This window comes from Vombatus ursinus, unplaced genomic scaffold, assembly GCF_900497805.2.
Source record: "Vombatus ursinus unplaced genomic scaffold, bare-nosed wombat genome assembly UNPS02014813.1, whole genome shotgun sequence".
NCBI classification, from domain to species: domain Eukaryota; kingdom Metazoa; phylum Chordata; class Mammalia; order Diprotodontia; family Vombatidae; genus Vombatus; species Vombatus ursinus.
In genome coordinates this window covers 25,186,119-25,212,851 of record NW_020954591.1, presented here as the reverse complement: position 1 = coordinate 25,212,851, position 26,733 = coordinate 25,186,119, and the positions used below count along the sequence as shown (strand labels likewise).

The 26,733-nt window shown below is 39.3% G+C and overlaps 1 protein-coding gene across 4 annotated transcripts in view; it reads right to left on the bottom strand.

Moving 5' to 3' along the window:
- Positions 1–26,192, bottom strand: part of OPCML (opioid binding protein/cell adhesion molecule like) — a 701,341-nt gene extending 675,149 nt beyond the window's left edge. For all 4 annotated transcript variants that reach the window (XM_027835167.1, XM_027835165.1, XM_027835168.1 and 1 more), the window contains exon 1: positions 26,026–26,192. In XM_027835167.1, coding sequence (XP_027690968.1) covers positions 26,026–26,192 — 167 coding nt within the window. The remainder of the gene's footprint in view (positions 1–26,025) is intronic.
- Positions 26,193–26,733: the final 541 nt, after the last annotated feature.

The window sequence follows — 26,733 nt, the reverse complement described above, 5'->3', positions numbered from 1 at the left end:
CTTCCTTCCTTCCTCCCTTCTTTCCTTCCTTCCTTTCTTCCTTCTTTCCTTCTTTCCTTCAAGTCTTTTTTTCACAAAATGACTAATTTGGATTGCACATGTATAACCTATATTAGATTGCTTACCATTTCAGAGAGGGAAGGAGGGAAGGGAGGGATAAAATTTGGAATGACAATTTTTAAAAAATGAACGTTAAAATAGTGTTCACATGTTATTGGTGGAAATAAATATTCTTTTTTAAAAAGTTATTTGTCTTTACAATGTTATTTTATGGTATATATTTTCTTGTGGTTCTGCTCACTTTCCTCTGAATCAATTTACATGTCTTCTCAGTTTTCTTTCTGTCTATTTAATCATTTTTATAATACAATGTATTTCATTACCTTCACATGTCATAATTTCCTTAGCCATTCCCTAATTGATGTGCAGCTCTTCAGTTTCCAGTGCTCTGTTCACCAGAAAAAGAGCTGATATATTTTTGTAGATATAGATCCTTTTTCTCTTTCTTTGTTCTATTTGGGGTATTGATACAATACATTTCTCATCCTTGCATACCTCTTTTCAAACTCCTTCACTGACAACCTCATCCCTTCTGACCTCCATGAACCTAGTCCTGATTATGTTGTGTTGCTCCAACTATTGCCCATCTTCTCAGTGGGGTTCTCTCATTTGAGAATTCTTAGGTCCTGAGGGTTAAGGAATAGCAAGGCCACTACATAATCATCTCTTCTCTCTACCTCCAACTTAAAGGTGAAACTTTTATTGGTGCTATATGTCAACATGTCCATCTCAGAAAATGAGTGTCCTGGGAACAGAACACTTTTTTCTTTTCAATTCACACATATGAACGCTCCCTAAAGGCATTTGGCAAACATAGAATCATGGAATTTCAGAGGCGTACATGACCTCAGGGGCCAACTATTCCAACCCACATTTGAGCAACAAAAATCTATGTAACATCCCCTACAAGTGGGCATCTATCTTGTACTTGAAAAGCTCCCAAGATGGGGAGCTCACTACTTAGCAAGGCAGCCCATTTTCACTTTGAGATAAGTCTACACAAAGATACTCTCAAGTTCTTTCTGAAGAACTTTGGAATCGATTATATGACATGGGAGACACTGCAAAAAACCACTCATGTGGGCATGGTGTGCCCACATCAAAGAATGTGCTGTGCTCCTTGAGTGAAAAAGAATTGTAGTAGCTCAAAAGAAACATGAGATATGCAAATTTAGAGACATCTTTATGTTTTATCCAAATGTTCATGTAGACTATTTGTGCCCAACCTATGGTAAAGCCTTCTGAGCTCATCTTGGTCTGATCAGTCACAATCAGACATATTATACCTTGACTCCAACACAGTGATGTCATTTTGGCCCTCTCCTAGAATGAAGGACAACAACCAACCAAATCGTAAAAACAGTTTTTCTTCATATTAATCTGTATGCCACCCCATTGCTCCTAATTCTGTCCTTTTAAGCCAAAAAAAGATAAGTAAAATAAATACAACAAAATCTAAACTTATTACCCGTGACAATGCTTTAAACACTTGTAAATAGCTATTCCCTTCTACCTTCCACCCTACCCTTATCCCCAGTCTTCTCTTCCCCACTCTAAATAATTAATTTTATTAAACTGGTTCTTTTATAATTTGACTTCTGGTTTTCTCATGACCTTCTTCACCTTCTACCAGACATGTTTCAGCTTGTCAATGCTTTTCATCAAACATAGATCTGGTTCTTGAAAAGATCTTAGGGTTCATCCACTCTCATTTTATATATGAGGAAACTGAGACCAAGGGAGGTTAAGGGATTTGTCCAAGGTCACACAATTAGTACCAGATGCAGGATCTGAAACACATTCTATTCCTTCCAGAGCCCTGTACCAGAATTGAATACAATACCCTGAGGTGTCGTATGTTCAGAGGAAAGGACGTTGAAGCTATCTCTTTTTTCATTCTGGAAATTATACTTCTATTTATAAAGCCTAAGGTCACTATTGTTCTATTGGCTGTTGTGTCCCAGTATTAACTCATATTGAGCTTACAGTCAAAGAAAACCCCTGGATCTTTTTCATGTGAATCATTGCCTAGTTATACTACTACTATCTTGTTATTTCAATCAAAAAAAAAATCCAAGCATATTATTTTATGTTTATCCAGATGAAACTTTGTTTTATTAGATTGGACTAGAAATCTAAACTGTCAAAGACTGGGATTATAGTACTATGATTCAAAGTCACAGCTGTCTCTCCTAGCTTCATGCCATCTACAAGTTTAATATTTAGGCCATTTATATCTCTACTTAGATAATTGATAAAAATGTTGGCCAATCCAGGCCCAAGAATTGATCCCTGGGGTATTTCACTAGAGACTTTTTTTTTTTCCAGGATGACAATATTGAATCTGGTCATTCAACCATTTCCAGATGCACCTTACTATTGTTAAGGCCACATTTCTCTATTACAAGAGACTGTCAAAGGGCATGCCAAATTTCAAGTATATATCATATCGACATAATTTCCCTGACCTACCAATGAGTTAGTCAACTAGTATTTATTAAGCACCTGCTATGTGCTAGGCATATGCTAACTGATGAGGTTACAAATAAAAGCAAAAAATAGTCTCTGCTTGCAAGGATCTCACAGTCTAAAAACCTAGTAAGTCTGTTTAAAAAATGAGATTGGCTAATACGGAAATATGTTTTGCATGACTTCACATGTATAATCAATATCTTACTGCTTACCTTCTCAAGGGGTAGGGAGGGACAGGAAGGGAGATAATTTGGAACTCAAAATTTTAATGAATGTTAAAAAAATTACATGTAATTGGGAAATATTTAAAGAAATAAATATATATTTAAAATATATTTTAAAAATGAGATTTCCCTGACACAATTTGCTTTTACTGGATCAATCTGACCATCAGACAATACGAATGAACACGGCTAAAAAGGAACAAGTCAGAGAAGATTCAGGCAGGAGGTGGGTGGTGCCAAACAACACATGTTAAGATTAAGCTGTAGAAAGTTAGGGGTCCTAGTTTGGTAAAGAACTGTGATGCTAAAATAACTAGGGTCTCAGAAAGTTGAAAACTTACATGAACTGATGCAAAATGAAGAAAGCTGAGACAAAAAAAAATCTACATACTATGACCAGAACAATGCAAATGGAAAGAATAAGCATTAAAAAAATTAAAATAAATGTTGCAAAAATAAAAATAAAAACAAACGACCCCAAATAAGAGCTATGATAAGACATCTTCCCCCACTCCTTTAGAGTGTGTGTGTGTGTGTGTGTGTGTGTGTGTGTGTGTGTGTGCTGTAGAATTTAGCATGTTATGGCAGATTTTTAAAAATATATTAATCAGTTTTATGAATACATACATACATACACACACAAATATATTCTTTGCTTTTCCTCTTTTTCTTGTAAAAATTCCTTGTTATGTGGGCTGGCTACCTGGTGGTGATATTAGGAGAAAATTAAGCAATGTACAAAGGGGAGAATGGAAGCTAACTAGTATTTCTTAAGCACCTGTTCGTGGCAGGTATTGTGCTAAGTGCTTTATAGATATCTCATTTGAACCTCACAACAACATAAGATATCAATAAAAATGTAATTTTGGAAAAAGAAATAGCTGCAAAGTCCTCATGGATTAGACCAGAACAGGAAGAAGACTCTAAGAATACTTCAACTATCTCATCCCTTTCTATTCACTGTGGCTTCCCAGAGACCAGACCTTGGAGAGCAGTAATGGCTAGTAGTCCTTTCTCAGCAGCACCAAGTACAGTACTATTGCTGAATCAATGATCAATAACATTGATTATCCTACTGTTCATAAAAAGCCTCTAAAAATATTCTTCCCGGGGGACACTCCTGAGCTTTCACTTTTTCTGTTCCCTTGAGACTCTGGTTTGAGGGACAGGGTGATGAACACAAGAAGGATAGGACTCTTCCTTACCCTTCACACTTTCCCTTGGAGGTCTTCCAGCTAGCTTCGATCTGAAGGAGAAAAGGTTGCAATTGGGGGGCTGAGCACAGGCCAATAGCAAGTGACCCATGGCTGAGAGAATTACAGCCAGGTTCACAGGCACTGGCTCTGTTACTGGCTTCTTTTACGAGCTCTCGTTGTTATTACCAACTATTTCTTTTTATGCTCTTGCCAAAATACTAACATTAATCTTTCACACTCCCTGAAGGCAAAACATGGGTAATTGGATTTATCTGGTTTTGAAATTTGTTAGATTCCTTTAAAAATAAATAAATATCTGACCCTAAAAAGAAAGGGGAGGTTTCTCAGCCCAGCCATACCATCTCCCAGCCCCTCAGCAATAGCTTGGCATAGCCCTGTTCTCATTAATCTCAGCTATCTCTGGCCACCACCTTTTCCCTCCTGTCCTCGGGCTGGTCTCTTGATTTACTTCAGGCTGGTTTAAGAAGTTTTGTTGTTCTGACCCATCCAATTCTATAAGCTACCTATAGTATATTATTTTCTCTGGGGTCTCTTTTCCTCTTCTGTTTCTTTCCCTGGGATCATTACTCATGGCCTCTACAACACATTCACTGATGCTGATTATAACCTATGCTCAGCACCCCTTGTGCCTTCCTGTCTCTATTTCTGGTATTTGCCTTGGGCTTTCTAGCTGTGAAGAGTTTATCAGAGTAAAAGTCATTACCTCTTGGATAGCAGGTAAGTCACCACCAGTGCCTACTGGTTGACATTGGCTAGACCATCATTCCTAAATTGATATTTAGCAAACCTATTATGGAGAACAATTGGGAACATCCCTGAAGCGATTGCCTATCCAGGGGTGGGGAACCTGTGGCATCAAGGCCACATGTGGTTCTCTAGGTCCTCAATTGCAACCCTTAGACTGAATCCCAACTTCACAGAACAAATCCCCTTAATAAAAGGATTTGTTTTGTAAAACTTGGACTTAGTCAAAAGGCCATGCCCAAAGACCTAGAAGGCCACATGTGGCCTTGAGTCTGAAAGTTCCCCACCCCTGGTATATTCAGAGTTCTTAACAGGGCAGCAGTATCATGAGTACCCAGAAATCTAGATTTGGCAAAGTTGGAAGACTTCACAAAGCCAGGTGGTTAAATGTATGTAATGGAAAAAGTACTATATTTGGAGGAAGGTGATGTGAGTTCAAATCCCAACTCTTCCACTTATGACCAGTGTGGCTCTAAGCAATTCACTTAAACTTTCTGGACCTGGGATAGATTATTATAATGACCCATCCAGCTCTAAATCTAAGGTCCATTGAATCCCCATGATGGCAAGCTCCTAAAAAGAGTTTCTAGGAACTGGGTCTATTGCTGCCTACCCAAAATACAAATTATCATTACTGAGAATGGAGTTCATGGAGGAAATTCAACTACCTATTTCTTGAAGGATAGTGGTAATTTATATAAAAAAAAAGGAAGAATGGGTAGATATTTCCATCAGTAAGATGTTGATGTTAAGACTGGATAATTATAATTATGCTGAGGAGATATGTCAAATGTGTCAGATTTTGTAGGAATGAAAACAGGGAGTAGTCTTAGATGTGTTGTGCTGACATAGCATATGGTGTTACCAGAGAAATCTGGGTGCTAAACCTCTCATGTGAGTTTCTGTTGTTCTTAGCATTTTAGTAGGGTACCTGGGTATCTCTCTTCCTCTGGGAGAATAGGCCTTGGGATTATACAGAATCTCAGAATCACAAAATCTCAACTTTGGATGAAACTTCAGGGATCTTCTAGTGGAAGCCATACTTGAACGTGAACCCCATATTTAATTTCTCTGATAAGAGGTCACATAGTCTCTACAAAGTTCTATAAAGTTCTACAAAGGTCTATAATCATGGAAGATGCTCTGTTGGTTAAGACAGCCCATCCCACTTCTGGATAGCTCTAATTGTTAGAACATTTTCCTAACAGACACATCAAAGTCTGCCTCTCTGTAACTTCCAGCAATTGGCCCTAATTTTGTCCTTTGGTACCAAATAAAACAATTTTTTTTTGTATATTACAACCCTCCAAATACTTGAAAATAGCTATAATGTCTCCACTTCATCTTTTTCTCTAAGTAAAACATTCATCATTACTTTTCTTAATTCTCCTTCAAGTAATTCTCCTAGGGCATGGTCTCTAGATCTCTTGCCCCTTTGGACACTCTCCTATGGATATGCTCCAACTTGTCAATAATATCCTTAAAGTGGTTTGTCCAGAACTGAATATAATATGACAAATGTGATCTGACGGGGCACTGTCCAGAGTGACTATGTACTTCTAATTGTGGAAACTAGCCATGTCTTCTTAGCACCACAGGAATGTGAAAGCTAAAATGGGGCAGAGTTATCATCTTGGAAAAGGACCCTTAGGCAGCTAGGTGGCACAGTGGAAAGAGTGCTGGACTTAGAAGAGTTGAGTTCAATTCTGGCTTCAGACAAGTGCTAGCTGTGTGACCCTGGGCAAGTCACTTACCCTCTGTCATTCTCAGTTTTCTCATCTGTAAAATGAAGATAAAAATAGCACTTACTTTCCAGGGTTGGTATGAGAATCAAAGAGATAATGGGTAGAAAGCTCTTTGTAAACCTTAGAGCACTAGAAAAATAAAAAAAAAGGAAAATAAAGAAAGTGAAAAGAGGGAAAATGAAAGGAAGACAAAGAGAGAAAGAAAAGGAAAGAAAGAGAAAGGAAGGAAGGAAGAAAGGAAGAATGGATTGATGGAAGGAAGTAAGGAAGGAGGGAGGGAAGGAAGAAAGGAGGAAAAAGTGAAAGATACCCTTAGAGAAGCATTACTATCCTTTAGAAGAACCTGGCTTCTGACACAGATAATAAGGGGCTAAGTTTCCTCTACATAATTCCTCCCCTTTCCTTACATTACCCTTTTGAACATCCTGGAGACTTACATATCTTCTTTTTATTGTTTTTATCACTTTTTGTCACCTGTTTCCAGGTACACTATAATGAACATATTCATTTGGGAACTTGGCACCTTTGAACTACTGTTTGTCATTCAGTCATTTCAGTTGCATCTGACTCTATGACCCTCATTTGGGGTTTACTTGGCAAAGTTACTGGAGTGGTTTACCATTTCCTTCTCCAGCTCATTTTACAGATGAGGAAGCTGAGGCAAACAGGGTTAAGTGACTTGCCCAGGGGCACACAGCTAGTGTCTGGGGCCAGATGTGAACTCAGATCTTCCTGACTCCAGACCTGGCACTCTGTATATTGCACCACATAACCAGCTCTGATCAAGTCAATTAACTTCTCATAACCTTAAGTAACTCTAATGCTGTGAGTTTCCAGAATTGTTATTCTGCATTGGTAGTGGAAGCATGCTCATCTAGGGTTCCCTATACCAAAGAAATCTCAGATCCAGCAATTATCCTATATTCTAGATATAATATGCTTTTTGGTATGTACCAGCTTTTCTCCCCTTGCAATCAGGATCTGATCCACTTTTGTCTCTGTATTCCCAGAACCAAACAATAGTAGGTGAAAGTTTGTTGATCGACACTATTCATTCTTTTGGATATTCTGGGGATTTATATATCTTCCTCCTTTGAGTTGTTCATTACTCCTGGCCACCTGCATTCCCAGATATATTATAATGGGCATTTTTGGGGGGGGAATTAGTGGGCCCTGGATTGAACTACACCATAACATTTTTTTTTCAGCCATAGACAAGGTTTATTAAAGATCTGCCATATTAGCCAGACTCTTAAGGAATCTGAGCATCTGGGAGCTATTGTAAGAATCTGAGCATCTTAATGGAGACAAGATGGACCTATGGGAGGGGTCTAGAAGTGGCCAAGTAGTCTATGAGGTAATAGAACTTCTGGGACTTGGACCATGAGGCCAAAGGAGAATGGAGCCTAGATAGGATTAAGGGTGGGAAGAGGCCTGGGGCCATAGGGAGGTAAGACAAAGGAGGGCTAGGCTAGGTTAAGGGTAACAGAATTGGGAGATTGGGTGTAGCCACAAGGAAAGGCCAGCTGATGAGATTATAGGCTCAGACAAACACCAGAGATTTGGCCATGTGGGAAAGTCCAGGGTTTTTCCTTTTTGGGGTCTAGATCCTACCCTCATCATTCCCCCCTCAAAGAAATGGGACCAAATTCTTTTGGGGTAAGGGGTGAAGGTCATGGTTTCTGAAACTGCTTCTGCTGCGAGGGGTGTAGAGCTGTCCCTGCCTTGAGGGGGTCCCAAAGAGGAGGATGACAGGAACTGTGCACAGAGCACAGTCTGCATCCAGGGAATGATGGGGAGACATTGGTTGGTACCCACTGTTTGCTACCAACTGTAGGTGAATGACCTGAAGTCTTGCAGTCTTGGCTGGAGAAGAATTTGGGATTTGGCAGTTATTCCTGGTGCAGGGAACCATATGATGAGGTCCAGAGGTTTGGGGGTACTGGGACCCCAAGATCACAACATGCGGGTCCTGCCTAAAAGAATTTGACCCAAGCCTTCTTTCAGCCAGAGACAAGGTTTATTAAAGATCTGCCATATTAGCCATTCTCTGAGGAATCTGAGCATCTGTGAGCTATTGACTAGATTGTAAGAATCTGAGCCCATAACATTTATTTTTAAAAAATGTTCTTGGAACTTCAAAATACCAAGTGGGTTCCCAAATAAATACCTGATGACTGACAGACTGTAATTTGGACAATGACGTTAGTTAAGTATTATAAACTACTTCCAGTATTGATCCAGTTAGAAGCAAAGCTTTCCTTCACTTATTTTTGTTCTATTTTTATTTTTTTCAATTAACCAGCAGTACTCAACTACAGCAGCTTATTCCAGAAGTGACTGCACTGTAGTGATGGCCTCTGAACTAGTCCAATGAGGCTCTTCAGCATGAGCTCAAGTGTCACATGATAAGATATCCCATGCAAAGTTTCTCTTTTCCAAAGTTTCTGGTGACATTCTGGAAGGAAGCAGGTGCTCTCCTCTAATTACGTGCAAGTGAAATAGGAGATAATCACATAGTGTAAGTGCCCAAATTCTCTCTAACATGAGACAGTGGGTAGCAGGGGCAAACCTGTGGATATTGTACAAGTATACCTGAGATATTGCAGGTTCAGTTCCAGTCCATTGCAATAAAGTAAATATCCCAAAAAAGCAGAATTTTTAATAAAGCAAATCATATGAATTTTTTGCTTTCCCGGTGCATATAAAAGTTATTTTTACACTATACTGTGGTCTATTAAGTGTGCAATAGTATTATGTCTAAAAAAAAAAAGAGCCATCAGTGAGTCTCTTTGCTGGTAGAGGGTCTTGCCTCAATGTTGGTGGCTGCTTACTGATCAGGGTGGTGGTTGCTGAAGGTTGGAGTGGCTATGGCAATTTCTTAAAACCAGACAACAATGAAATTTGCCATGTGGATTAAGAATTCCCTTCACTTGGACACTTAGAGGCCATTGTAGGGTCATTAATTGGCCTAATTTCAATGTTTTTCTGCCTCAGGGAATAGGGAGGCTTGAGGACAAGGAGAGAGAAATGGGGTAATGGCAGTGAGTGGAGCAGTAAGAACACATACAACATTTATTCATTAAGTTCAACATCTTTTATGGCTATTGTCACCCCAAATCAATTACAATAGTAACATCAAAGATCATTGATCACAGATCACCAAAACATAAATAATAATGAAAAAGTTTATAATATTGTGAAAATTACCAAAATGTGACACAGAGATACAATATGAGCACCTGCTGTTGAAAAAATGGCACCAATAGACTTGCTTGAGGCAGGGTTGCCACAAACCTTCAATTTGGAAAAATCACAGTGTCTGTGAAGCACAATAAAGTGAAGTGCAATAAAATGAGGTATGTTTGTGATTATAACAGGTAGAATAAGATAAAGAAAGTTAAATAGCAACTATTTAGGGAGAGATCATTCTCTCAACCAGGATTTAAATGCCAGTCTCTGATTGTAATTTCAGTGAATCCCTAGGCACTTCCAAAACTACAAGAATATCTAATATCTAGCTCAGGGAACATGCACATGTATACATGTACATGTGTGCAAACATACATGCACACACACGATTTATGAGAAGTAATGAGTCCAGAAGACCTGAGTTCAAATTCTATCTGTGACATATACTAGCTATATATTACTTATCCTCTCAGTATTCATCTCTTTGAGGATCTAAATTGCATGGCAGTTTTTTTTTTTTAATCTGCATTGATAGAGGGAGATCTCTCAATGGGAATTCTTTTCACAGTGAAATCACAGTAGTTGGTTATACACATGTGTATGTATATATAGGACTGGACCTGTGATTTCATTGGGATGAGTAACACTGGTGTTCCATCAATGCCAACCTTCCTCCAAATCTGCAACTGGGAGATTAACTTGTTCTAGGTCACAAAATCAATATGTATCAGAAGGTTGGAGTTATAAACTATCTCTTCCTGACTCCAATGTCAACTTTCTTCTGAGCCATTTTGCCCCATTTCCCCTACCCACTCCTCTCTCTGTCTCTCTCTGTTTCTTTTTCTCTCTCTGTCTCTTCTTCTCTCTCTGTCTCTCTCTCTCTCTACACACACCCACCCACACCCACACACACACACACATACACACACTCCTTTTGTCTGGTGGCTAAAAAAAAAGAAAGAAAAAATGTTTTCCAAAGAGAATGAAAGAAGAAATGTAAAAATACACAAGAGGAATGAGGAATCTTGTTAGAGGCAGCCAGTGAAGGAAATATTGCTGTCCAACTTGACTGACTGTCATAAAATTTATCAACAAAATTCCCTACACAGTCAACAGAACCAGCACCTGCTAGCTAAACAATTTGTACTATAGACATTTTCTAATAACTCATTTGTAAGCCACCTATTTGCAACAGCTAGTAACACTTAATTTCTGCTCTACCCACTCCCTGCCCTGCCTCCCCAATCAGGGGTCACTCTGGAAGCAACCAAGTTATGTTTGGTGGATCCTAGCAGCTGTTGGCTGGCATGTGACTGATCAAACTTCTCTTCACCTCATTCTCCTCTCATCCCCAGTGTGGAGAATACTCAAATGTTCTAATTACATGCAATAACTGCCCTTTTTTTGTCTAGTTACCTCTACATCAATCACACAGAAACACTCCTATTTAAGCTCCTATCTTCATATTTTCCCTTTGTTGCAACTCTTTCTCAGCAATATGAAGAGCATTTCTCACCCATCTTTTTGTTTTAATAGATTTTTTATATCTTTTATTTTATATCACCTAGATTTTCCCCTATGTCACTTCATCTCCCCCACCCTAAGTCATCTATTATAACAAGGACTATTTTTAACAAAGGAAAAGATTTCTAAAGTTCAGCAAAATTGATCAATATACCAAAAAATTAACATTATATGTACTTGTGAATATGTATGTGTGTGTGTGTGTGTGTGTGTGTGAAACCTCATGTCTTCAAAAGATTAGAGATATCTTTTTATATCTCTCTTTTGTTTCCCTCTACTGGCTTACTTCACTTTGCATCACTTTTTGTAAGTCTTTCCGTGCTTGTCTGTATTTATCATCTTACAACACAGTAATATCTCATCACATTCATGTTTCAAAATAACCACTTAACCATCCCAATTAATGTGTACCCACTTTGCTTCCAGTTCTTTGCTAACACACAAAAAAGTGCTTCTGTAAAAATACTGGTGTACGTGGAAATTTTTTTTTTGGTCAATCCATCTCAAGGTAGATGCTTAACAGTGAAATCTCTGGGTCAAGAGGATGGACATGTTTGTCACTTCATTGGCATACTAACAAACTATTTTTCAAATTGGTTGTACTGAACTACAGTTCAACTAATCATGCATCAGTACACCTTTCTTTCTACAACTCCTCCAAAACTGGTTATTCTCATCTTTTAATTGTTGACAATTTGCTGAGTATGAGGTAAAACATCAGGATTGTTTTGGTTTGCATTTCTCTTGTTATTAATAATTTGAAGCATTCTTTCATATGGTTGTTAATAGTTTACAATTACTCATTTTAGAACATCTCATTTATATCCATGGACCACTCATCTATGAGAGAATATCTTTTGGTCTTATGTATTTCTCTTAGTCATCTGTATACCTTAGACATACTTTTCAGAGATATGATCCCACCCACTTTGAATTCTTTATCCTTCTTTCTTCTTCATTTAATCTGTGAGCTACCAAAAGACCCTAATTATCAAAGAGAAGTGTGAAAGTAGTACTGATAATACATCTATGTCAACTAAAAAGGAAGGAAGGAAACTAATATTTATTAAGCACTTGCAATGTGTCAGTTATTGTGCTAAGTACTTTAGAAATATTGTCTTACTTGATCCTCACAAGAACCCTGGGTGGTAGGTGCTGTTATCCTCATTTTACAGGAAAGGAATCTGAGGCAGACAGTGGTAAGTGACTTACTTGGGGTCACACAGATAGTACATGTCTGAAGCTAGATTTGAACTCAGGTCTTCCAAACTCCAGGACCAGCACTGTATCTACTATACCATTTAGCTGCTTAAATACACAGAAACACACATACATATATGTAATGTGTGTTTACATATATGTAGTTAAGCATAAACTGGGCAGCTAGGTGGTAGTGCAGTGGATAGAACACTGGGCTTGTAATCAGGAAAACTCATCTTCATGAATTCAAATCTAGCCTCAGATGCTACTAGCTGTGTGACCCTGGGTAAGTCACTTAATCCATTTTGCCTCAGTTTCTCTACTATAAAATGATTTGGGCATGTATCCTTGCCAAGAAAACCCCAAATGGGGTCACAAAGAATTAGACACAATTAAAATGACTGAACAGCAGCATAGGTTTCAACTATTACTCTATTAACCTCTTGAATATACTCCAGATTTAACATCTGTGCCTTCACACTTATAAGTCATCAGGAATATATGGATTATAATGAAGTTTTTTATATGCAGTTTGTCCATAGTATGGTTATGTGTGTACCTATATGTCCAAATGAAGAATTAATGGAAAACTGCTTTTTAGAAAGAAGCCCAGAAGTCCCCTAAAGAGAGTTACCATTTATTGTTTCATTCCCTTTTAATTAAATCTGGTTTTCCTAAAAAAACTGGCATTCAAGATAAATAAAAAATATTGTTCAATTGTTTTTTTCTTGACATTTTAAATTACTATTAGTGCAACAATACTATTTTCTATTATTTTCATTGCAAATATATATTATTTTAGCTACATTATAGGTTAATGAGACTTACCAACTAAGCTTGAAGGGTAAGAAACATTTGTAACAACATTCTTATGAGAAAATGCATTCCAAATTCCAAACAATTTACAAATAAACTTTTAGAACATAAATCATTTATAAATCAATGACTTTTATATCAGGTCATAAAAACATGTTAGATTTTCAAGTTTACTAAAAAAGTGTGTCATCTCAGAGTTGGATTTTTTAAGTTTTTAGGGCTTGCATTATATATGGATATGCTTCAGACTACATAATTATAGAAAATTTTATAGTTGCCATTTTAAAGACAATAAAAGGAAGGGTCAAAAGTAGATTAATAGCTAATCACTAGTATTTACATAGCATTTTAATTTTGCAAACACTTTACCAAATGAAGTCATTTTATCCTCAAAACAACTCTGTGAGGTAGGTGTTACCCATTTTACAGATGAGGAAACTGAGGCAAATAGAATTTATTTGACTTTCACAGGGGTACACGGGTGTTGTTCATTCTTCATTTTGGAAGAGGACCAATGACATCATGGGTGATGTCTTCATTTGCAAATGAATTGGATTTAAGTGAGGCAGAACTGTGCAAAGTCATGACTCTCACTCTCTCTTCCAGAATCAACAAAGTCCAATGGCAAATAAAAAATCAGGACTATTGGTGATGGCCTGGAATGCAGCCAGTAACCCTGCATGTAAAGACTTCACTGGGTGGAATGGGAGGATGAAAACCATTTGTTCCAGGGGTCATGAAGTTTATACAGGTGATTAAGTGTCTGAGGCTGGATTTGAACTCGAGTCTTCCTGACTCCAGTTCCAGCACCCTATCCTTTGTGCCACCTAGCCACCTTTTATATGGTTTATCCAAGGTCAACAGGTTAATCAATAGTAAATTAAGACTAGGATCCAGGTAAAATGACCTTTGGTTATCTGTTTCCACTGTGGGTTATGTTTCATTTTTCTTTTTTCTCTGTTTCTTTTTTCTTGTTGTCGTTGTTAAATCTGGTCATCTAATAAATGAGTTCTTTGGTAGTGAGGACTGTCAGTGAGGAAACTCCCTTCCCCAAAGTAGTTTGACACCTGCCATGCAGCTTATAGTCTTAAAGAGCTGTCTGGATGCTCTGGAGCTGGCCCTCTAGGTCCTCAAGTTCAGCCCTTTGACTGAATCCAGTGGATTCACATGCGGCCTCAAGGTCACAGGTTCCCCACTCCTGGTTTAAATGATTGGCTGATAACCAAAAACAGCCAATATGTGTCAGAGAATGAATCTGAGCCCAGCTTTTCCTGATGCTGAGGCTGGTTTCTTATCCACTGTGTCAGGATGCCTCTCTTTACCACTGATATTGAAGTTCAATTTAAAATGTAAATATGGCACGGGAAGGGGGGAAGGAGGGGTGATTGTCAAAGGATTGTAGATTTAAAGTTAGAAAGAAACTTCTAAACCACTGAATGCCCCACTGCCAACCCACACTCCCATGTTGTAGATGAAGAAACTGAAATATAGAGAGGATTATAAGATTATAGATTTAGAGCTGGAATGGACCTTAGAAGCCACTGAGTCCCACCCCTTCATTTAACAAATTAAGAATCTAAGGTAGAACAACTAATAAGTATCCATGTGTAGGATTTGAACTCAGCTCTCTGTATGGTTGAATTCAGTGTCCTAGTCACTATGCCATGCTGCCTCTCTAAATCTTTACTGCATTTTTAAAATTGTACTCTTAATAGTTCTTATCGAAGGCTATGTCATTAGCTGGCCTTTGTCAGAAAATTCTTTGTTTGCTTTGTTGCAGTTTCCACAGCCCCTTGGGACAGACCTAGACATGCCTGGAGAAATTACTTAACAACGTAGGGCGACATTTCAGACAAGCTCAAATAAGGCTGCTCTGGCGATGTAGCCTTGGCAATATAGCAAGACACTTAGTGCCACTGTCATCTTAATATACTTCTGGGAAAAAAAAAAAAAAAACTTTCCCTTTGCAGCATGCATCACTTCCAGCCCCAGAAGGTAGATGAAGATTTACTCAGTTTCAAGTGAGCAGAATGAAGTAAGAAGAAACTAAGGGCCCTGCTGAATGACAAACAATGGACAGCTCCTAAGGCACAATTACACAGCAGCAACAACAATAATAATAGGTCATATTTCTGTAGGGTTTTAGGGTATACTCAGTACTTTCCCTACAACAGCCCTGTGAAGTAGGCTAGTGGTAGTATTTAATGTTCCCATTTTATAGCTGAAGAAATTTAAAAGCAAGTTTCTTGAGCATTGGTCAGATGCTGGTACACAGATTTTCTTGTTCAGTCGTTTCCGTCAGATTTGACTCTTTGTGACCCCATCTGGAGTTTTCTTGGCAAAAATACTGGACTGGTTTGCCATTTCCTTCTCCAGCTCATTTTACAGATAAGGTAACCGAGGCAAAGAGGGTTAAGGGACTTGACCAGGGTCACACAGCTACTAAGTGTCTGAGGCCAGATTTGAACTCAGGAAGATGAATCTTCCTCACTACAGGCCCAGCACTCTATCCACTGCACCACCTCCATGGTACACAGAAGGGTGGCAGAATGATCTTTTATTTTGTTTTTCTAGACTACATAAGACTTAAGCTAACTCTATGATTAATAATACAAGTAGTCCTGCTTATTTTTGATCCAAGAGTCCTCTTTTAGATATAGGATCAAAATTTTTTAAAGCTCAAAGGGACCTAAGAAGCTATCTCGTTCAGGCCTCTCATTTTACAGATAAGGAATCTGAGGATTAAATGCTTTGCCCAAAATTACATAGTATCAAGCAGGATTTGAACCAGGATCTTCCTGATTCTAAGGCCAACACTCTCTATGCTGTGTTGCCTCTCCCTTGTTTTTAAAATGCATTCTTATATTTTCTTAGCATTAAAAACATGTAGAGCTCGGTTTTTTTTTTTTGCCTCTCTAATCCCCTTTGTGACTAAAATGACACAAAATGCTGGGTACTGTCAGGATTCAGAAGCAGAGACATCACAGCTCCAATTTTCACCTCCTTCAAAAAACACACTTACAGGCAGTTGCACCAGAAGTGTCAGTGATGGGGGATTTAGGGAGGGGGAACCGTAGAGGAAGTAAGAGGGGAAAAAAAGAATTCGGTCCCATTTCCCACACCTCCTAAAACTCGCAGCTCCTATTCTACTCAATTCATTGCCAACAAAATAAGATCTCAGCCACAACCCTTACTGACCCTCCTTTAAGGCAAGAAGTCCCAAACCTATTTGATCAACCTTTTCCTAATAATAATAATAATAATAACAAAAAAAACCTCCAAGAATGATTAGGGCATAGTTCCTGTCTTAATATGCATCGCTAATTCCTGCAACTATTAAAAACATTATGGACTGTAATTCCCTCCTCTCATCTCATGACTGTAAAGGCTGCTTCCCGTTAATAAGTAATTTTAAAAGTCCTCCCCTGGGAAGGTCAACTGAAACCTATTAGAGTCTGCCTTCCTTCTGCATCTCATTGCTGAGCCCCATCAGACTGCAACACATCACTGGCCCATCTTGTTCATGATCTCCCTTGGAGCTAACCACCCAGTGAGCCAGCCAAGGGTGGAGTTCTGGCTTGGATACTCAGAGAAGAGGAAGGAGAAAGATAAGGCTAAATTAAGCCCCAGGGTCAAATTTGCCGAAGGCATACAAGGAATGGAAGTCTGGTATTGTTGAGGTTTCCAGGACCTCTTCCGTCTTAGAAGAATCAGTTAAGGGGATAGAGGGGATCATTGTAAAGAATTATTTTCTCCCTGTTCAGGTCATTCTTACCATAAAATGATTTGGGGCAGGGCCTGTCAGAAAATCAGGCAGCTTCTCCCCTGTGGGGTCCTATATCCGGTGAACCTATCATCTGCATCAGTGAACATTCTTCCCCTTGCAAGATCCTGCAGTCTCCCCATCCTTTTTTGCCGTGTACTGCTGTTTCCTCACTTGCCCAGCACAGAGGATCTCTGCAAGAACAGTGCTGCACTTTGCATTCTGCACTGTTCTGCTGCTAATAAGATCCCTTTCTGCCCATCAAATGAACACTAGTTTGCTTCTTGCCCTGAGGGAAATTGGAGCTGTTGTTGTGGACCAGATTGCAATCTGCAAGCGACTATGCATGAAGGGCTGATCTTGGCCATAGGTGAAGGTGGTGGTCACTTTCCTGGTGCAACTTGAGAGATATACAAACGGGCCACACACTTTTCTCCCTTCTTGCCCACCAGGGTTCCCAAATTTTCCTTCCATTCCATTAAGACATTGTCTACAGAAACCCATAGTTAAAATGAAAGTATTTTAACTGAAAAGGGTAATATAGTAGCTCAGTATACATTAGCATGGAACAGATTAGCTCCTGTCACTGGACAGAAAGGATGAGACACAAAGCAGATGAGTTTTGATGGGGCAGGTTAGGAAAAGTCATAGAATAGAAGATGACAGACCTGGTTAAGGATTTGTAATAAGTGGTCCTGGGTCAGCAAGGTGCAACAAAGAACCAATGGAATACTGGGGGACATGAGGGAGATGCCCAACAGAAAAGAAAATGAAAGAAGAGGGGGATGGTGCTTTATAGGTTTTGCCTAGATCCAGTCCTCCCAGTCAGGCTCTGGAGCACAGTGCCCTGAGCCACTCCAAAGACGGAAAATGTGCCACCTCACAGGGAAATCCACCAGCATCAACAAATATTTATTGAATACCTACTTAGAACCAATCAGTTTTCTATCTCCCAAAAGGAATTACACTATTCCTGTGCTTGCAGGGTTACTCCAGAACAGAAATCCTACAAAACCAGTACTTTGAGCCTATTTATTATTATTTTTTTTAAATAGCAAATACTTTAGGTGAGTCATGTGGGACCATAGAATTTGTGAACCTACATTTCACAAAATCTTACACTCATAGAAGGTGAGAACTGGAAGTTATGTCAGAGATCAGCTTGTCCAAAATTCTTATTATGAAGATGAGGAAACTGAGTCCCAAAAAAAGTGAAATGACTTAACCCAACCCATACAATTTGGGAAACTCATCCCTCTCAAAGAAATGTGTTCTGCCTACTATGCCATAATGATTCCCTAACTTCCAAGGTAGCTAGGCATTCTGTTTATAAGATCATATAATACATATTAAGAAGTAACATTAGAAAACATGTAGTCTAAACCCCTCATTTTACATAGGAAGAAACTGAGACATAGGGAGGTTAAAACATTTGACCAGTCACACAGGTTGTTTGTGACAGAGCCAGGGCTAGAATCCAGGTCCCGTGACTCTTAATCTGGTGTTCTTCCTTCTGGACTATACTTCTTATCTCTATTTTGGTCACCTCAGTAGTTGAGATTAAAATAAGACATGTTTGTTGAAATGCATGTGATAGAATGGTTTACTTATCTGTGTACATGAGATAGAATGTATTGCTTCTCTGTACGTTTCCTCCCAGAACAATCTATGCTTTTTAAGAAAAGGGAATGTTTTCATTTTGATTTTTTATCCCCAGGACCTAGGACAGTGCTTGGCATGTAGTAGGTTTTGGTTCAATTGAAGAGTCAATCCTAGAGAGGCTGACAGCCATGAAAAAAAAAATAGAAAATATATCATAAAGGGAACTTTGGTTGATGTTAGGTACAAATGGTATAAAGACATATAGAACAACAACAACAATAATAACTAACATTTACATTGCACCTGTTATGTGCCAGGTACCATGGTAAATACTTTATAAATATTACCTTATTTGATCTACTTGAGAAACTATAGAACATCTAATTGAAGAATGTAGTACTCTGGCTATTTGGCCATAATTCATAACTAAGATTGTTCACTAGCAGGGAGTCTGCAAATGTATGCTAAAGAATGAATTTAACACAGGGCAAAGGATAAACTTGGGAGTGTTTTTAGAAAATAGTCATTGGAAACCATGGGCCAATCACATAGCAAGAAAGAGATTCCAGGCATGGCACTGAATGCCTGTAACTCCTGCTACTGGGTAGGTTAAGGTTGGTGGATTGCTTGGGTTCAGGAGTTTTGAGTTAGAGTAAAGCTAAAGCCAATCAGGTGTCATACACTAAGTCTGACATCAATAAGGTGAGCTCTCAGGAACAGGAGATCACTAGGTTAACTAAATTTGGATTAATTGACCCAAGAGAGAAATAGAACAGGTCCAGATTTCTGTGTTGATCAGCAGTAGGGTCAGGCCAATGAATGGTTACCGTACTTAAGTCCTGGGCAAGATAAGGAGGCCAAGTCTCAAAGAAAAAAAAGTAAAATTAAATTAAATTAAAATAAATTAGAGTGAGAAACATAGGACATATATGTCCTAGGACATGCCACAACAGCAACAAACCTCTACCAATGTAATTGATATTAATCTAGAAAATAAAACATACAATGCAATAGATTTATTTCTGTTAAGTGGAACAGTCTAATAGCATCACAAAAATTAAATGAATTTTGTTGTGGTTTGTTGTTGAAGTCCATGGTCCTGGAAGAAAAACTAAAGCAAACTTAAAAAACTGAGACCCACAATTAAGCAAGTTCTCAGCTACTGAGATTGCTTCATCAATTGTTAATCAAGTGTCTACAGAGTGCCTGCGTTGTGCCTCATCAACCCTAGTGGGATAGACTATGGAAAGAGTTATACTTTGGTGGTTTTAGCATCAATTCAAATGGGCAATACTCCTAAAAACATCCAATCTAACCCAATTCAATTCTATTTACTTTGTTTTTGTGCAGTTGTTTCAATCATGTCCAACTCTTCATGACCTTATTTTGGGATTTTCTTAGCAAAGATAGTGGAGTGGTTTGCCATTTCCTTCTCCAGTTCATTTTACAGATGAAGAACTGAGAAAAACAGGGTTAAGTGACTTGACCAGGGTCACACTGCTAGTAAGTGTCTGAGGCCAGATTTGAACTCATGAAAATAAATCTTCCTGATTCCTAGCCCAGAGCTCTAGCTGCCCATCTAGCTGCCCCTCTATTTACTTTACAAACCTGTATTATGTGTTAGCCACCACTCCAGGGAGTAGGAAATGCAAAGAAAAAAAAGCAAAAAATAGCCCCTGCCCTTAAGGAGCTTACATTCTAATGGGGAGGGGATACCACATATGTGAATATATACAAATGCACTGCATAAATATAATGGAGGTGGGAAAGCACTAACATTTGAGGGATTCAGAAAAGGCCTTTTGTAAGAAGTATCAATTGAGCTGAAACTTGAGAAGTTTTCACCAGACAGACAAGAGGACAAAGAACATTTTAGACATGGATGTCATCATCTATGTAGGCAAGGAAAGAGAACGTGATCATATATGGAGAATAGAAAGTAAAATAGAAAGATAGGCTGGAAAGCAGAGAGAGGGAGGGAGGTGATGTAATGTGTAATCAGCATGGAAAGATAGAATGGAGCCAGATTGTGAGTTTTCAATGTTAGAGGAATTTTATTATTATAATAGGAGCAATAGTGAGCCACTGGATGTTTGTTGAGCAAGGGATTACATTTCTCACATCTGTCCTCTATGGATACCAACTTGGCATTTGTGCAGAGGATTGGTTGGAGAGTAGAGACCAGATGCAAAGAAAACCCTTAAGAAACGATTTCAATAGTCCAAAGGAGAGGTGATGTGGGACAGAACCAAAGTTAAGATGCTATGAGGATAAAGAAGGAAAAAGATTCAAGATATTGTAGAGGCAGAAAGGGGAAAAAAAGCTGAGTGTGACATTTATAACACAACAGCATATTGATATAAGAATCCTGACCAATAGGATCCACATTGCTTTGTTAGGATATGACGAAGCAGTAGTACAAGGAAAGAATTAGCAATGATGAGCAGGGATTCTTAACCTTTTTTGTGTCACGGGCATCTTTGGAAAGGACTCTGTCTGGTGAAGCCTGCAGACTCCCCAGAATAAGGTTTTTAAGTGCATAATATGAAATATGTGGGATTACAAGGGAAACTAATTACAACAAAATACAATTCATAACAATGCCACAAAGTTCACAGATTGCAGGTTATGCCCTTGTTCTATAGCATGATTTAGTGAAATGAGCCTTCTCGGGTTTGGAGGTCCTGGGTTCAAATCCCAGACAAGCTGTAAGACCTTAGTAAACTAACTTCACTTAAGCCTGATTTGCCTCATTTGTACCATTTGTTGGTGAACGAAAAGTGCTTTGTAAAATCTAAAAGTGCTATGTGCACGGCAGCCATTAAGAATATTGTTCCCAGTGGGCCAAATAATTGAACATATGATGCATTATTTGTTCTTAAAACAACCCCATGACGCAGTGAAGGGGAAGATAGTATTAATCTCATTTTGTAGTGTGGAAAACAGGCTCAGACTGAAGAAGTGTTCCTTTGAGGCCACATAATTAATCTTTGGAAAACCTGAGACTGGGACACAGAGTACCCTAATCCTCTCATTCTTTCTTTCTTTATTTTTTTTTGGGGGGGGGGGGCTTTCTGATTTCAGTGCAGCTGGCTTAAAGGACATCTGCTTAGAAATAGGAATTATTATAGTGGAAAACAGGCAAAATTAGATTGGAAAGTGCACTAAAGTCAGACAATCTGGATTTGAGTCCCAATTCCGGTAATCCTGTAGTTTCTAAATATCTGACCTTGGATGAGGTTACTTAATTTCTCTGAGTCCCAGTTTCTGCATCTATAAAATGGGTATTTTTGTTGTTCAGTTGTTTCAGTCACATCTGACTCTTTGTGACCCCATTTGGGGTTTTCTTGGCAAAGGTACTAGAATGGTTTGCCATTTCCTTCTCAGCTTATTTTACAAACGAGGAAACTGAGACAAATAGGGCTAAGTGACTTGCCCAGTGGGGTCATACAGCTAGTAAGTGTCTCTGGTAGGATTTTAACTCAAGTCTTCCTGAATCCAAGTCCAATGCTCTATCTACTATTTTTTTCTTTTTTTTTTCTTTCCTTTTTTTTTGGTCAATTAGTCATGTTTGACTTTTGACACCATTTGGTGGTTTTGGAGGCAGAGATACTGGAGTGACTCTCCATTTCCTTCTCCGGCTCATTTTACAGATGAAGAAACTGAGGCAAACAGGGTTAAGTGACTTGCCCAGGGTTCATAAGTGTCTGAGGCTAGATTTGAACTCAAGAAGATGAGTCTTCCTGCCACTGTACCACCTAGCTGCCGTGGTGCACTGCTACCTGAACTATATCATCAATCATCACTTATTAAGCTCCTATTTGGTGTCAGGCACTGTTTTTGGTGCTGTGTACTCACTTTCTATTGAATCATTATAGGGATGTTGTGAAAGGAAGTGCTTTGTAAACTGCAAGACATGTATTAGTGGGGACTATGATTAGAAACAAGTGTAAAAGCACAAAATACAGAAACAATCAAATTTGGAGAAGTTTCTTGTGGGTGACTGTGGGCAACATTTTAATGCAACTTTTATGGCTTAGCTCTACTCTGATAAAAATTCCAAGCCAACCCTGGGTTCATCAGATCATCCATTGAGATTACTGTACCTCCAGAAAGAGTTAGAAGAGTGTGGTAGAACACACACTGGACTGGAGTGAAAGGAACTGGGTTCAAGTCTCATCTCTGCTATTTACTATCTCCGTGAACTTGGACTAATCTCTTTAACTATGTATGCATGCATATGAATGTATTTATGTGCATATATGTTTATACATACATACACATATGCATATATTTTATATACATATGTATATGGTTCAGTTTCCCCATCTATAAAATTGGGAAGATTGCAGTATGGTATAATCAAAAGACCACTGTCTCTGGAATAAGAGGACCTAGTGATACTACCTCTGGTGCTAACTACTTGTTTGACCTTGAATAAGTCATGTAAGGTACCCAACAGTTTCCTAATTATTGGATGAGGGGTCTGGACTAGATGGACTTTAAGGTTCCTTCCATAGGATCCTATGTTCCCTTGGGAACTGGAACAGACCTAGGAATCATTCTAATCAAATATCTTCATTTATGGAAGAGAAAGCTAAGGTCCGGAAAAGTCACCTGACTTGTGCTAGGTCACATACCTAGTGAGTGAGATAGCAAAGCCACAGTTTGATTGCAGGTGTAGAACTGGTTTCAAAACCAGTATCCTTTACTTTTGGGAGGTCCGTCAAAAAAAAAAATAGTTGATTGTTTTCAGTTAAGAAAAATGCAGTTGCTTTTCCCTGGTGAATAGCCATGAGCTTCAGGGATTAAAAGAAGGAAGGAAATGAGCATTGATTAAAGAATAAAATTGGTAAAGAGTATGCTAAGCAACGTTATCTTATTTAACCATTGCAACAACTCTGGGAGGTAAGTTCTATTATCATCCCCACTTTACATTTGAAGAAATTGAGGCAGACAGAGGTTAAATGACTCGCCGAGGGTCATTCAGTGTCTGAGGTGAGATTTGAACTCAGGTTTTCTCAACACTCTATCCACAGCATCATTTAGCTGCCTCTAAAAACTACTGGATAATGATCAATGTTATTGACTTAGGATTGGTGCCCTATTGATAATCCAGCAAAAGAAAAGGAAGGGAAACCTGTTAAGCATTGGAATCCACAGAAAAGTAGAGGGATGACACAAACAGCCTTGGATATAGTTTTCAGAAACATGATGATGGCAGTTGGACCCAGGAATTGTAAAATCAAAGAACATGAAGAGCTAAATAGCATGAAAAATGGTGGACAAACAATTCAGTGAATAAAAGAAAACAGCTCCAAGAAAGCAGGGGATGAAACCAAGCAAGGGGAAGGGGAAGAAAGGAGGACAAAAACAGAATGCAAGTGGTCGAAAGGAGGAATATAGAATATCATGAAAATATGGAAATATTAAGGCAAAGGAAAAGGAATGTGTTCAAACTGTCAGAAGAAACAAACATTCAGAAAAAAACCACTCCTCCTAAGACACGCTCTCTCATTAAAGGAAAGCGCAGGCAGGTAACAAATACGAGTTCTGCTTAAACATGAAAGTTTCCTACAGCCAGGTTTACAAAAAAAGCAACTATTCAGCTTTTTTGAGCTTATTTTTTTTTCTAATTCCTATTCCCATTACCAAGCACAGCTGCTAAACATTAGAAGTCGACAGGATGAAAACAGGGCAACAGCTAATAAAAAAGTAAATCAAAGCTGGCCCTCTGCTGGTAGACCCCTTGTACTACACCATTGAAAAGAAGAAACTTAGGAAGTTTTCTGACAACTTTGCTCTATGCAGTAACGCTCAGGGCTCCAGGCAAGTCTTAGCTCTGGTCTCGTACACTCAGCCCTAAAATCCTTCCATTGAGGGCCTAAAAAGAGGTAAATGACAGAGCAGTAGGGATCTCCAGTCAGATTATCATTGATGAACATAGATTGCTTGCATTTTCTAAGTGGATCATCATTACTTTTACACACCCTGTAACTTTGTTTCCCTGGCGGTGAATAAGTCTGAGGCACATCTTTGGGATAAAGTAAATAAGACTGCTTACTCCATAGGTCGTTATGTGTCTGGGGAAGACTGAATTGTCTAGTACCATCAAAAAATTTGGAAGACATCTGCTTTTGCTACTGTCTAGGTTTCTGGATTTCATAGGTCCCTGAACATCAAGACATAAAGCTGCCACTGATCCCCAGTATGTGAAGAAATCATTGGAAATCACTGTTCATCTAGAAATCAACTCCTGATGTCAAAGCATGGGATAGGATAGGCAGTACCACAGAATAATTCCACCTTACACCTCAACTGCTCCTTGAATGTAAAAATGATACAAATTCAAATATTCAAATAAAAATTTGGTGGGAAATCCCATTTTCTCTGCAAGGAATGCCAAGTTGCTCCACTCCTAGATCTGAGACAGGATGCATTATTTTCATCATAACCAACAAAGTCACTAACTGAGCCAAACAACTCCCCCTGTGTACTCTGTGAGGTACAGTTAAGCTGGGACAACCCTGAATCTGTCTCTTAGGACCACAACAGCCTCATTAAAGGGATAAAAGATGATATCTGCTGAGCTGGTGGAAAGTGGTGGCTGCATTTTTATTAAAGTCTCTGCTGCAGCCAACCTAGTCCCCAAAGGTCCATATTCCAGGCATATCTCTCATTCTCTCTGTATGGAGTGGCTTAGTTGTTTTGGGTTTTTTTGTAACTCATTAAGGGAAAACAAAATACTGTCCTGGTGTACTCTTCAGAACACAAGCGGTCTATCTACATGTAAGCTGCATGTTTTCTTTCCTTTGCCTGTGTCCTATATACTAAGCCTGACCTAAGAAATTATAATAGATACCCTAGGAACACTTGATTGACTTAATGCTATCAGCTTTGGTAACAGACTCTTAAAGGGCCAGGCTAGAAAATAACTGATGGAGGCCACCTTGCCCACCCTTTTTAACCACACCCAAACACACATGCACTCTGGCCTATGAAAAAGGCACTAGAGCATCCATCCAACCATATTATATTCAATTTGTACCCAGAATCCAAATTCCTCTGACCACTTGGTGCCTGGCTCCTATTTTTCAGTACTGGGCCAGAAAATTAAAAAAAAAAAAAGACATGGCAGCTTCGCAGTTTCTAGCCACTGAAGGTCCCAGACTTAGAGACGCCACACTGAAATACGGTGAATGAAGCAGAGCTGTGTCTATCCTTAGAGTCCCAGACCCAGGGAAATGTTGATGTCCAAGCAGAACTATAAACCTGCCTGAAGACTGGATTTGAGCTTCCTGGAGAGCAAGTGTCATGAATTCTGGCCTGTACAACACCTCTGGCAATGTCCTAGCTCCCAGGGCCCGAATCTCTTCTTGGCCTCCACAGACCCCAACACAAGTCATCATTACAGTTCAGGAGACCCACTTTCCCCCACCACAAAGAAGCGAAGAGCTGCTCCCTACCTGAGAGTGGCGCTCTCCCCTTGCCTGACCGTCACGTTGTCCATAGCTTTGGGGAAGGTGGCATCTCCGCTGCGCACTGGCACTCCTGTGGGCAGAAGGAACAGCAGCCTGAGAGACAGGACCACGAAGAACCTCCAGGGCAGCAGCAAGTACCCACCGACCCCCATCCTCGACAGCCACAACTTCCCTCAACTGGAGCAGCGGCACCGCAGGCGCCCCCCAGCCGGCACAGGAAGCGGGCGGGGGGAGAGGAAGGGGACTGAGCGATCCAGGAGCAAAAAGGGGGGAGGGTTGGGGGCGGGAGAGAGAAAGAGCCCGGGCTCCTCCAAGTCTAATGATCCTCCCCCAAAATCCAGCCTCAGCTTTCCACCATCGGAGATACGAATTCCCCCAACAGCATCCAAAGTGTTCGCGCCCCCCACGTTCCTCGGGTGAGGAAGGAGGCAGACCGAAAGGGAGAAGAAGAAAGAAGGTGCAGGGATGAAGGTCACAGATCTCTCTCTGCTCTCTCTTCAAGATGCTACTTTAAGATTCAGTTCGGCACGCGCTGCAGAGGTCTGGCATCAAAAGTTTATAACCCAAAAAAGTGCCTCTGACATGAGGGAGATGTCATTAAAAAAGCTCCTTTTTTGGAAGAGGAGGAAAGAATTTTATTAGCTCACACATATGTATACTACGTATATATATTTTTAAAAAAACCGCCAATTC